This window comes from Procambarus clarkii, chromosome 50 (genome assembly GCF_040958095.1).
Source record: "Procambarus clarkii isolate CNS0578487 chromosome 50, FALCON_Pclarkii_2.0, whole genome shotgun sequence".
NCBI classification, from domain to species: domain Eukaryota; kingdom Metazoa; phylum Arthropoda; class Malacostraca; order Decapoda; family Cambaridae; genus Procambarus; species Procambarus clarkii.
The window spans coordinates 30724830-30738714 of record NC_091199.1 but is presented as its reverse complement, the minus strand read 5'-3'; the positions used below and the strand labels follow the sequence as shown (position 1 = coordinate 30738714).

General features: G+C 40.5%; 1 protein-coding gene across 2 annotated transcripts in view; it reads right to left on the bottom strand.

Moving 5' to 3' along the window:
- Window positions 1-13885, bottom strand: part of LOC138351627 (angiopoietin-2-like) — a 289479-nt gene that overhangs the window by 169605 nt on the left and 105989 nt on the right. For both annotated transcript variants that reach the window (XM_069303625.1, XM_069303624.1), the window contains exon 4: window positions 1797-1877. In XM_069303625.1, coding sequence (XP_069159726.1) covers window positions 1797-1877 — 81 coding nt within the window. The remainder of the gene's footprint in view (window positions 1-1796; window positions 1878-13885) is intronic.

Sequence of the window (13885 nt, the reverse complement as noted above, 5' to 3'; positions counted from 1 at the left end):
ATCTCCCAGAGGGTATAGACTCATTCCTTTCAATGTTTGCTGACGACGCCAAACTTATGAGAAGGATTAAGACAGAGGAGGACAGCTTGAGGCTTCAGGAAGACCTGGACAAGCTGCAGGAATAGTCGAACAAATGCTTGTTAGAGTTAAACCCACGCAAATGTTATGTAATGAAGATAGGTGTAGGGAGCAGGAGACCAGATACAAGGTATAGTTTGGGAGATGAAATCCTGCAAGAGTCAGAGAGAGAGAAAGACCTAGGGGTTGATATCACGCCACACATGTCCCCTGAAGCTCATATCAGGAGGATAACATGAGCGGCATATGCCAGGTTGGCTAACATGAGAACGGCCTTTAGAAACTTGTGTAAAGAATCTCTCAAAACATTATATACCACATATGTCAGACCAATCCTGGAGTATGCGGCTCCAGCATGGAGTCCATATCTAGTCAAGCATAAGACTAAACTGGAAAAGGTTCAATGGTTTGCCACCAGACTAGAACCAGAACTGAGGGGTATGAGCTACGAGGAGAGACTACGGGAATTAACATCATGTCACTGGGAGACAGAAGAGTTAGAGGGGACCTGATCACCACATACAAGATTCTCAGAGGAATTGATAGGGTAGATAAAGACAGACTTTTTAACACAAGGGGCACACGCACTAGGGGACACAGGTGGAAATTGAGTGCTCAAATGAGCCATAGAGACGTTAGAAAGAATTTTTCAGTGTCAGAGTAGTAGACAAATGGAATGCATTAGGAAGGGATGTGGTGGAGGCTGACTCCATACACAGCTTCAAGTGTAGATATGATAGAGCCCAATAGGCTCAGGAACCTGTACACCTGTTGATTGACGGTTGAGAGGCGGGACCAAAGAGCCAGAGCTCAACCCCCACAAGCAAAATTAGGTAAGTACAATTATGTAAGTACACGCACACACATCAGGAGAGGGGCCTAATAGCTGAGTGGACAGCGCTCTGTACTCGTAATCCAAGGGTCCGGGTTCGATCCCTGGTGATGGCAGAAATAAAATGATAATTATCTTTCACCCTGAGGCGCCTGTTATCCAGCAGTACATAGGTACCTGGGAGTTAGATAGCTGTTACAGGCTGCTTCCTGGGGGTATGTGTGTGAGTGCGGGGAAAAAAATAGTTGGTAGTTATTAACAGTTGATTGATTGAGAGTTGAGAGGCAGGCCGAAAGAGCAGAGCACATCCCCCACAAATACAACTAGGTGAATACATTCACAAAAAACACACACACACATATTTGATGTTAAAAAGACGTCTTAATATAAATAGTTACAGAGTCACCTTTCTGAGACCAAATAAAAACGTCAAACAACGTTTTATGTTTTCTGGGATGATATTGATTGTTGGCCTAGCACGACCTTGACGGATGACCAGGTACGACCTCAATGATTGAACTGGCGCAAACTTGATGACTGACCTGGCATGATACTGATTGTTGGCCTAGCACGACCTTGATGGATGACCTGGATGGATGACTTGGCATGACCTGCATTGTATATCTGGCATGACCTGAACTGTCGACCTTTACTGTCAACCTGACACGGCCTGTACTGTCAACCTGACACGGCCTATACTGTCGACCTGACACGGCCTGTACTGTCGACCTAACATGACCTGGATTGTCGACCTGCATGGTTGATCTCACTAAACTTGGATGGTTGACCTGGCCCGACCTGGATAGTTAACCTGGCACAACCTGGATAATTAACTTGGCACGACCTGGATGGTTAACCTGCTATTGTTTGGATGATATACTATTACCTGTCAGGTTTGATGAAGTAGACGCCATCCAGCCTCTCTCCCTGGCGGTACAGGTCAGCACAGTCCTTGGCCGTTGTCACCCTGCCAATATTAGACCATTGTAATGTTTCCTTCAATTGATGTTCATTGTTTCAACTGTAGAAAAATATTGCTCCAGTTATTTCATATTCAAATTAGAACAAATATATATATATATATATATATATATATATATATATATATATATATATATATATATATATATATATATATATATATATATATATATACATATATATATGTATATATATAACTGAAAACTCACACCCCAGAAGTGACTCGAACCCATACTCCCAGGAGCAACGCAATTGGTATGTACAAGACGCCTTAATCCACTTGACCATCACGACTGGACATAATGAGGTGATAGCCGAGGCTATTTGAACCACCCCACCGCCGGCACTCGGATAGTAATCTTGGGCATAGCTGAACGAGTCTATCCGAGTGCCGGCGGTGGGGTGGTTCAAATAGCCTCGGCTATCACCTCATTATGTCCGGTCGTGATGGTCAAGTGGATTAAGGCGTCTTGTACATACCAGTTGCGTTGCTCCTGGGAGTATGGGTTCGAGTCACTTCTTGGGTGTGAGTTTTCAGTTGCATATTGTCCTGGGGACCATTCAGGCTTGTTTGCATATATATATATATATATATATATATATATATATATATATATATATATATATATATATATATATATATATATATATATATATAACTAAGTTGCAATATGCAACTCGTTCAGTTGCATATTGTCCTGGGGACCATTCAGGCTTGTTCGCATATATATATATATATATATATATATATATATATATATATATATATATATATATATATATATATATATATATATATATATATATATATATATATATATATATATATACACACACACTAGCTGTACCCAGCCATGCGCTGCTGTGGCTCAGCAGCGCATGTGCGTGGCTGAGCCACACCAACCTTCCCCTGTCTCCTAGTCCTCTCCCACCATTCCACCCACCACGTCCCCTTGTCCTCCCCACTAATAACCCCCTCCCTCCCCATCCCTTTGACCTCCCTACCATCCCCCACGCCAGCGTCCCATCGTCCTCCTATCCATTCCCCACTCCACCGTCCCCTCGTCCTCCCCCACCATCGCCCACTCTCCCGTCCTCTTGTCCTCCCCTACCATTCCCCACTCCCATCCAATCGTCCTCCCCTACCATTCCCCACTCCCATCCCCTCATCTTCCCTACCATTCCCCACTCCCTCGTCCGAGGCATTCTCAAATGATCTGATGTTTCCATCAATAAAATATAGCAAAAACAGTTAAAAAACGAAAAGAAAAACAATGAAAAAATTCAAAACAAACTATTCTCAGGAAATGAACAGTACGGTAAACAACACAGCTCAATTCCAATTCAATGTCACTCACTATAATTAAATCAAAATGAAAATGAATCGAAATCTATGTAAATTCCATTTATCAATGAAATCTGGAACAGTGAAATAGAATCATAACATATTTATTATAGCAGTGTGTTGCTCCTACGTGCAACAGATGGCGCTGTTTAAAAAAAAAACATGTTTTTACCTGTCACAGGTGTGGCATCTATTCGTATACTCACAAAATGAACGGTATGGTAAACAACACAGCCCAATTCCAACACAATGTCACACAAAATAATTTAATCAAAATGAAAATAAATTGAAATCTATGAAAATTCAATTTGTCAATAAAATCAGAAACATTGAAATGGAATTGTAAAATATTTAGTATAGGGGGTGTTGCTCTTACGTGCAACAGATGGCGCTGTGTCTTAAAATAAGAATGTTTTTACCTGTCAAAGATGTGGCATCTCTACTTATACTTACGAAATGAACGGTATGGTAAGCAACGCAACTCAATTCCAACAAAATGTCAAACAAAATAATTTTATCAAAATGAAAATAAATCGAAATCTATGAAAATTCAATTTGTCAAAGCAATCAGAAACATTGAAATGGAATCGTAACATAGTTTGCATAACAAGTGTTGCTATTAAATGCAAGAGATGGTGCTGTTCTTTTAAAGCATGTTTTACCTGTTACAGGTGTGACATCTAGATAGAATGTATAAAAAATTATTCATGTATTCGAATAGAACGTCCAACAGAGGGTGCTATTTCAAAAAAAAAAAATGTATTTTCCTGTCACAGGTGAGGCATGTATGAAGTAGGTATAGAAAAACAGGCGCCTATTCGAATGCAACGTTGTGTCAAAATTACAAAGCAATCGGTAAAGAGGTTTCGAAGATTTCCCACACATGAAAAATACATGAAAAAACAGTTTAAAAAATAACATGTTTTTCTCCGTCACAGACGTGACATCTATATAGTATGTATATAAAACTTGGCCGGATGCAAATGGAACATTCTGTGAAAATTTCAAAGCAATCGGTGAAGAACTTTCGGAGATTATCGATTTTGAACAAACGAACATTTCCATTTATGTATATATATATATATATATATATATATATATATATATATATATATATATATATATATATATATATATATATATATATATATATATATATATATATATATATATATATATATATATATATATATATATATATATATATATATATTATATATGTATATATATATAATGCATATATATATATATATATATATATATATATAATATATATATATATATATATATATATATATATATATATATATATATATATATATATATATATATATATATATATATATGCATATATATATATATATGTATATATATATATATATATATGTATATATATATATATATATATGTATATATATATATATATATATATATATATATATATATATATATATATATATATATATATATATATATATATATTAGTATATTTTGGTAGCAGTTTTTCCTGTAGACATATATTATTAAATATGACCGAAAAAGTAAGATTAATAATTCTAACACGAATTTCCTCGATCTTTCGTACGTTTCTTTTCACTGTAAATCAAAAATCAATTCTCCAAAATTCATTTTTATTTCTAGTCTGACGCGACACTTGAGCGAATTTCGTAAAACTTATTACATTTTCCAAGACTTTAGTTTACACATACACAACTGAATAGAACTTACACATCTTCGATTTGTTTATATCTACATTTGAGTGAGGTGGATGGGGTGAGGTGGTATTAATAGGGTATTAAATTCATAAACACAAGACAGAACACGAAACAATGGGTATTGAATGGAAGTGATTGTAGAAAGCCTATTGGTCCATATTTCTTGATGCTTCTATATTGGAGCGGAGTCTTGAGGTGGGTAGAATATAGTTGTGCATTAATTGGCTGTTGATTGCTGGTGTTGACTTCTAGTGCCTCGCAGACGTCAAGCCGCCTGCTATCACTGTATCTATCGATGATTTCTGTGTTGTTTACAAGGATTTCTCTGGCGATGGTTTGGTTGTGGGAAGAGATTATATGTTCCTTAATGGAGCCCTGTTGCTTATGCATCGTTAAACGCCTAGAAAGAGATGTTGTTGTCTTGCCTATATACTGGGTTTTTTGGAGCTTACAGTCCCCAAGAGGGCATTTGAAGGCATAGACGACGTTGGTGTCTTTTAAAGCGTTCTGCTTTGTGTCTGGAGAGTTTCTCATGAGTAGGCTGGCCGTTTTTCTGGTTTTATAGTAAATCGTCAGTTGTATCCTCTGATTTTTGTCTGTAGGGATAACGTTTCTATTAACAATATCTTTCAGGACCCTTTCCTCCGTTTTATGAGCTGTGGAAAAGAAGTTCCTGTAAAATAGTCTAATAGGGGGTATAGGTGTTGTGTTAGTTGTCTCTTCAGAGGTTGCATGGTGTTTCACTTTCCTTCTTATGATTTCTTCGACGAAACCATTGGAGAAGCCGTTGTTGACTAGGACCTGCCTTACCCTACAGAGTTCTTCGTCGACTTGCTTCCATTCTGAGCTGTGGCTGAGAGCACGGTCGACATAAGCGTTAACAACACTCCTCTTGTACCTGTCTGGGCAGTCGCTGTTGGCATTTAGGCACATTCCTATGTTCGTTTCCTTAGTGTAGACATAAGGAGTCAGCAGGACGGATGTGTAAAGTAAAGTCTTTGAAAATGTAATAAGTTTTACAAAACGCGCTCAAGTGTCACGTCAGACTAGAAATAAAAATGAATTTTGGAGAATTGATTTTTGAATTACTACCAACAGTGAAAAGAAACGTACGAAAGATAGAGAAAATTCGTGTTAGAATTATTAATCTTACTTTTTCGGTCATATTTAATAATATATGTCTACAGGAAAGACTGCTACCAAAATATACTAATATTAAAACGCACGACCCAGCAGCAAGGAATCAAGCCTTCACGATAAAATATCGCCAGGATCTGATTCGTGATCAGATATACAAGGCAGAAAATGAAATCAAAGACAACGAAACGCAACTACTTCATGCTACAAACGAATGGAGAAATAGCAACATCGACGAAAGTCTCCGTACCCGCATAGAACAACACCTCGACATCCTCACAGACCGACATCACCTCAGCACTGAAACAAGGATTATCAAGAAACTAACAACGTTATATAGAGGACCTATGGCAATTCCACGACCAAGAGATGGCTTCCTGAACCTTGCAGGAATTAACCTCACTGAGGACCAAGTCACTCTCCTAAATCTGGGTATAAACTGTCATGTTATGTCCAGACCGAGTGAGATGGCCCGGAAAGTGGAGTTGGAAATTCTGTTGGACGACATATTCGACCTCGAGACACAAAAGAAGGTCACTGCCAAAGATACCTTACAAGCAGAACTTATTGCGGAAGGAGGAAAGAATCGAGGCAATTACAGAAGCACCATACTGTCCCCTGAGCTCAAAGCGGCAGCTAAAAGCCTTCGTGAGAACAAGGAGTTAGTTGTCAGGAGAGGTGACAAGTCGCCAATATACGTCATTCTTAAAAAAGATGAATATCTGGCGAAAATGAACCTCATACTCTCTGACCAAACTAAATTCCAAAGGGTAGCGAAGGACACTACAGCCGAATTGAAAGCAAAGGTCAACAAACTGATCGAAACTGTGAACGCCAAGAAATCCGGACTCCACCTGCGAAAGATTATTGGGGAATATAAACCTGGATATGCGTCTGGAAATGTCAAGACACACAAGCCTGGAAACCCACTTCGGCCAATCATTAGCCAGATACCCACACCCACGTACAGACTGGCGAAGTGACTCAACGGCCTGCTGACTCCTTATGTCCCTTGCGCCGTCAGCCTGAAGTCTCCAAAGGAATTTGTTGACTTACTGCGGGGCACACGGGCCACAGGGATAAGAGCCTCGTTGGACGTAGAATCACTGTTTCCCAACGTACCTGTGGACGAGACAATCGGGATGATAGCCGACAGAGTGTATCGTGATCCGGCCTGTACTCCTCTTGACATACCAGAAAATATTCTAAGGAAACTACTCCAAGCTTGTATTAAAGAGGCACCCTTCTTGAGCCCGGATGGGCAGATGTATAAGCAAGTAGATGGGGTCGCCATGGGTTCTCCCCTAGGTGTCCTGTTTGCAAACTTCTACATGGGTACCATCGAGCAAAAAGTCCTGTCATGTTCACAGAAAATGGTACCATCCGTTTTCTATGTGCGGCGGCTGAGACGCCAGAGAGGGAGGTAAACAATGGAGAGCGTACAGGACGCCAGCCAAGCTTGGTAGCTACTAGTCATGTAATCATATTAAGTTTTAAAGTCAGTAACCAAATCATGACTTTACATCAACCCTACAACCAAGACTTCCTCAGTAACACACAAACACCACATTGGCGACGAGGATGAACTGTGAACGCAGGTATTTGTTCAGTTTCAAACACAAGGGAGAAGCATGCTGCCTGGAGGAGAAAGAGAAGCTGTGAGCGCCATACCCGATGCTGTATGCTAACCGATGCTGTGTGCTAACCTATGCTGTGTGCTACCCAAGCTGTGTGCTACCCAAACTATGTGCTACCCAAGCTGTGTGCTACCCAAGCTGTGCTGAAGAAACTGTGTACTGAGGAATCTGCCGACGTTATGTACGAAACGACGCTTTGATGTGTACAAAACCTGATGTTTTGGTTACGAAACGACGCTTCGTGCTACAAAATTCATCACACTGAACCAACTGCTGCTGTACCAACTGCTGTACAAACTGCTGTGCTGCTGCTGTGAGTAGGAACAACACATGTACACAAGGGCTAGGTAAGAAGTCAGTTGCTGCTATATTGTGCACTGTTGTGAACTTTTGCTTAAAAATGCTTGTGTGCTTTGCAAAATTAAAGTAATTACAGTGAATTCTTGACTAACATATACAGCGCAGTAAGTGTTTAATATTCTGAGGAACATTTAAGTGATAAGTTCACATTTATTCAGTAAAAAATGGCAAATATACCTCAGTTTCCTGCATTTGATCCTGACTGTGATCAGACAAACCTGTCACAGAGGTGGGTCAAATGGCTTAAAAGGTTTGAAAATTTGTTGATAGTTTCTGACATCAAAAGTGCTGAAAGAAAGCGTGCCTTTCTACTTCATTATGCAGGTGATAGAGTTTGTGACATCTTTGATACACTGAAAGACACTGGTGGTGCCAAAGATTATGACACTGCCAAAGCCAAACTAACAGAGCATTTCAAACCAAGGCAAAATACTGCTATGGAAATTATGCATTTCAGGAGAGCAAAACAACTCTCTAATGAAACTGTGGATCAATACCACACACGTCTGCAGGGTTTAGCAGCCCATTGTGAGTTTGCTGATGTTGACAAAGAAATCAAACAGCAAATAATTGAAACATGCACATCTACACGTCTCCGTCGAAGAGCTCTAGAACTTGTTGATGATGAAAGTTCTCTTACCAAGATACTGGATATTGCTCGTCGAATGGAAGATGCTGCACGTGATGCTCGTGTCATGGAGTGCAGTGCTAATAACGGTTCTGAAACTGTTACTAACAGTGATGAGGTATGTAAAGTTCAGGGAGGACATCGTAATCAAAGAAGATATGCCAAACCTAACAGTAAATTTAGTCGAGAACCACGTCACAACTGGGGTCAAGGAACAAGGCTCAAGCAGTCACAACGACCCACATCAGAGGGTGTCAACAATAAATGTTACAATTGTGGAGGAGACTACCCACACCAAGGTAATGTTTGTCCTGCTCAAGGTAAGAAGTGCTATGAGTGTGGAAAACTAGGTCATTTTGGTGCTATGTGTCGTTCAGCACTAAAGAAACCAGTCAATGAATAAAAGCACTGTACGAGGATCAGGTCATAGGGGTCGAGGTGGTAAACACAATATTGCACCTCATATCCAGAATGTTAATAATGTACAAGACAACATTTCATTACAACCAGTCTCAGATGACAGTGAATGTGATTATACTTATGGAGTACAAGCAATCACAGAATGGAATGATCTTCCAAACAACCCAGAGACATGTGTATACATTGCTGGTATTTGTCTCAAAGTTCTCATTGACACTGGATCAAACATTGACACCATTGCTGAGTGCCACTATAAAAAATTTAAAAAACAGTTCCCAAAGCTAGAAAACTATAATGGCAAAGCCACTGCCTATGCTTCAAAGGTAGCCTTGCCAGTGATTGGAACTTTCACTGCAGAGATTAAGTCAAAGAGTGCAATGCTCACTACTACATTCCATGTTGTTAGGAATGCAAAGGAGTCTTTACTCAGTTACAAGACTTCAACCAAATTGGGGCTACTTCAGCTTTCTAATGCTGTAGCAGTGGAATCTGCAAACAATGTTGATGGTATTGTTGCTGAATTTTCTGATCGATTTAAATCCATAGGTTGTTATACTGATAGCAAAGTACATCTGCATATCAACCCAGATGTAATTCCAGTTGCCCAACCACATCGCCGACAACCATTCCATACTCGCAAGAAAGTCGATGCCGAACTGGATAGGCTGATGGAACTAGATATCATTGAACCAGTAACAGGCCCAACACCATGGGTAAGCCCAATTGTCACTCCACCAAAGCCGAAGAATCCAGATGAGATACGCATTTGTGTGGACATGCGTGTTCCCAACAAGGCAATAATGCGTGAACGCCATCCTACACCCACTGTAGATGATATGATCTACCGCTTGAATGGTGCAACTGTATTCAGCAAGTTAGATTTAAACAAGGGCTATCATCAGCTTGAACTTGATGATGAGAGTCGCTTCATCACAACGTTTACGACACATCGAGGACTGTATAGGTACAAGCGCCTGAGTTTTGGTATTAACAGTGCTGCCGAGGTATTCCAGCACATCATCAGCCAGGTATTGCAAGACATACCTAATGCTGACAACATGTCTGATGACATCATTGTTTATGGCCGTACCCAAGCTGAACACGACAAAGCTCTTCGTGCAACATTGCAACGCTTACGAGAAAAGAATTTGACGCTAAGCCGAGCAAAGTGTGAGTTCAATCAACATAAAATTGAATTCTTTGGACATGTACTTAGTGACAAAGGTCTGTCTCCAGATCCTAAGAAAGTTGCAGATATCAAGAATGCTGCACCTCCTTCAACGTCCACTGAAGTACATAGTTTTCTGGGAATGGCAAACTACTGTTCTCGCTTCATTCCAGATTTTGCTACCATTACGAAGCCTCTACGTGAGCTCCTGAAGAAAAATGCATCATGGTACTGGAGCGATATCGAGCAAAATGCATTTGATGCTGTGAAAGATGCACTAGTAGAGAATGCGTCTGCTGCATACTTTGATCCATCAATGGACACTGAGTTAACGGTGGATGCTAGTCCTGTTGGATTAGGTGCTGTTTTAGCCCAACACAAACCTGGTCAACCAGATTCCAGAGTAGTAATTGCCTACGCCAGCCGTTCTCTCACAGATGTTGAGCAACGATACAGTCAGACAGAGAAGGAAGCTCTTGCTCTTGTATGGGGCTGTGAACACTTCAATGTGTATCTGCTTGGTGCGCCCTTCACCACGATGGTCACTGACCACAAACCGTTGGAGACCATCTTCAATAATCCAAAGTCCAAACCACCAGCTCGCATTGAGAGATGGGCTCTTCGTCTGCAACCATACAACTTTACGGTGAAATACAAGCCGGGTGCAGGCAATCCCGCTGATTACATCAGTCGACATCCTGCAAACAGTTTCACCATCACCAAGCATCAGCAAGTTGCCGAGGAATATGTACACTCTGTAACCTGTGATGCAGTCCCTAAGGCTCTTACTCTTGATGAAATCCGTACTGCAACCCTAGAGGACCCAACTCTGCAAGCAACAGTGGATGCATTGACTAAGAAAAAGTTTCCACGCATCCCACCCTCAGGAGTTGACCAAGATGCATTCAAAGCACTTGAACGCATCCAGACAGAATTAAGTGTTACGCAACAACGCGACACTGTGCTGCGAGGTACTCGTATCGTTATTCCAGCTGTTCTCCAGCAACGTGCTCTGAAGCTTGCACATCAAGGACATCAAGGTCTTGTTAGGACCAAACAGTTGCTACGAGAAAAGGTGTGGTTTCCTGGCATTGATCGTCAAGCAAAGGATATGCATGATGCCTGTGTCCCTTGCCAAGCTGCAGTGGATACTTCAAGACCAACACCTCTACAACCTTCACCACTACCTGCTGCACCATGGACGGAAGTATCGATGGACTTCTGCGGACCGCTACCAACTGGAGAGTACTTGATGGTAGTCATTGATGATCACTCACGTTATCCAGAAGTAGAAATCATCAATTCCACATCTGCAAAGGCCGTCATCCCGAAACTCGACAAGATCTTTTCAAACTTTGGCATTCCTGAAGTTGTCAAGACAGACAATGGACCGCCATTCAATGGACAAGACTTCGTCAACTTCTCTGAGCATATTGGATTCAAACACCGCCGTGTGATGCCACTACATCCTCAAGCAAATGGAGAAGTTGAGAGATTCATGCAACCTCTCATGAAAGCGGTACACTGTGCTCATGCCGAAGGATGATCCTGGAAACAAGCTATGTATGCTTTTCTCAGGAACTACCGTGCAACACCGCATGGAACACTGGGCTAGTCACCTGGTGAACTTTTATTTGGACGTCCTATGAGAATCGCACTACCCGTCATGCCAGCCGAGGTAACGGATAAACGTCTCGCTCAGAAGGATGCACTAGCCAAGGACAACATGAAAATTGCTCATGATCAACGTGCAAAGGAACAATTCATAAAGGTTGGAGATGCTGTTCTCGTTAAAAAGAAAAAAGAGGGAAAGCTAGATATGCTGTATGACACAAAACCATATAAAGTGATTAGTGTAAAAGGAACTATGGTAACAGCTAGTAATAGAGATCATAGTATAACACGTAATATGGCTTATTTCAAAGTGATTCCAACTAGTGTAGAAAATGATGAAGTGCAAAGTCGTGCAAAAGAAAAAGAAAAAATGAGTTATAACTCAATAAACAATTCATCAAGGGATATTATTGTATTTAAGGACTCTCGTCCTAAACGTCATGTTAAACGCCCTTCACGATTTGATGATTAATTGTGTTCCTATGTAATGAAAAGTATTTACTTATTATGCTAAACTAAATTTAATATTGTTTGAATAATGCAGATATCTCATTCAATATTTTGTAACTTTGTATTACTGTTTCTTTCATGTTTGTTTAACATTGCATATGTATTTTTAACATTGAAATCCTTTGTGGAAAAGATTAAGTTGTTTAAATTCTTTGTGTGCTTAATTAATGTTAAATGTATGCAGTATCTCTTGATATGTTAATAACTTACTTTGTGTCAATAACTATGCTTTGTGCTACACGCATGGTAGACATCCTGTATTCATTCTTTTTAAAGAAAAGGAGGGATGTCATGTTCACAGAAAATGGTACCATCCGTTTTCTATGTGCGGCGGCTGAGACGCCAGAGAGGGAGGTAAACAATGGAGAGCGTACAGGACGCCAGCCAAGCTTGGTAGCTACTAGTCTTGTAATCATATTAAGTATTAAAGTCAGTAACCAAGTCATGACTTTACATCAACCCTACAACCAAGACTTCCTCATTAACACACAAACACCACAGTACCTGATGCCAGACATCTGCAGGAGCTGAAGGAGGCATTTGAGCAGAGTTCCGTGCTGCGTTTCACTTACGAGATGGAAAAGGATGGGAAGCTGCCCTTTCTAGATGTAACAGTCATGGAAAAGAGCGGAGGTTTCCACACTGCAGTCTACACTAAGGAAACGAACATAGGAATGTGCCTAAATGCCAACAGCGACTGCCCAGACAGGTACAAGAGGAGTGTTGTTAACGCTTATGTCGACCGTGCTCTCAGCCACAGCTCAGAATGGAAGCAAGTCGACGAAGAACTCTGTAGGGTAAGGCAGGTCCTAGTCAACAACGGCTTCTCCAATGGTTTCGTCGAAGAAATCATAAGAAGGAAACTGAAACGCCATGCAACCTCTGAAGAGACAACTAACACAACACCTATACCCCCTATTAGACTATTTTACAGGAACTTCTTTTCCTCAGCTCATAAAACGGAGGAAAGGGTCCTGAAAGATATTGTTAATAGAAACGTTATCCCTACAGACAAAAATCAGAGGATACATCTGACGATTTACTATAAAACCAGAAAAACGGCCAGCCTACTCATGAGAAACTCTCCAGACACAAAGCAGAACGCTTTAAAAGAGACCAACGTTGTCTATGCCTTCAAATGCCCTCTTGGGGACTGTAAGCTCCAAAAAAAAACAGTATATAGGCAAGACAACAACATCTCTTTCTAGGTGTTTAACGATGCATAAGCAACAGGGCTCCTTTAAGGAACATATAATCTCTTCCCACAACCAAACCATTGCCAGAGAAATCCTAGTAAACAACACAGAAATCATCGATAGATACAGCGATAGCAGGCGGCTTGACGTCTGCGAGGCACTACACATTAAGAAGTCAACACCATCAATCAACAGCCAATTAATGCACAACTATATTCTACCCACCTCAAGACTCCGCTCCAATATAGAAGCATCAAGAAATAT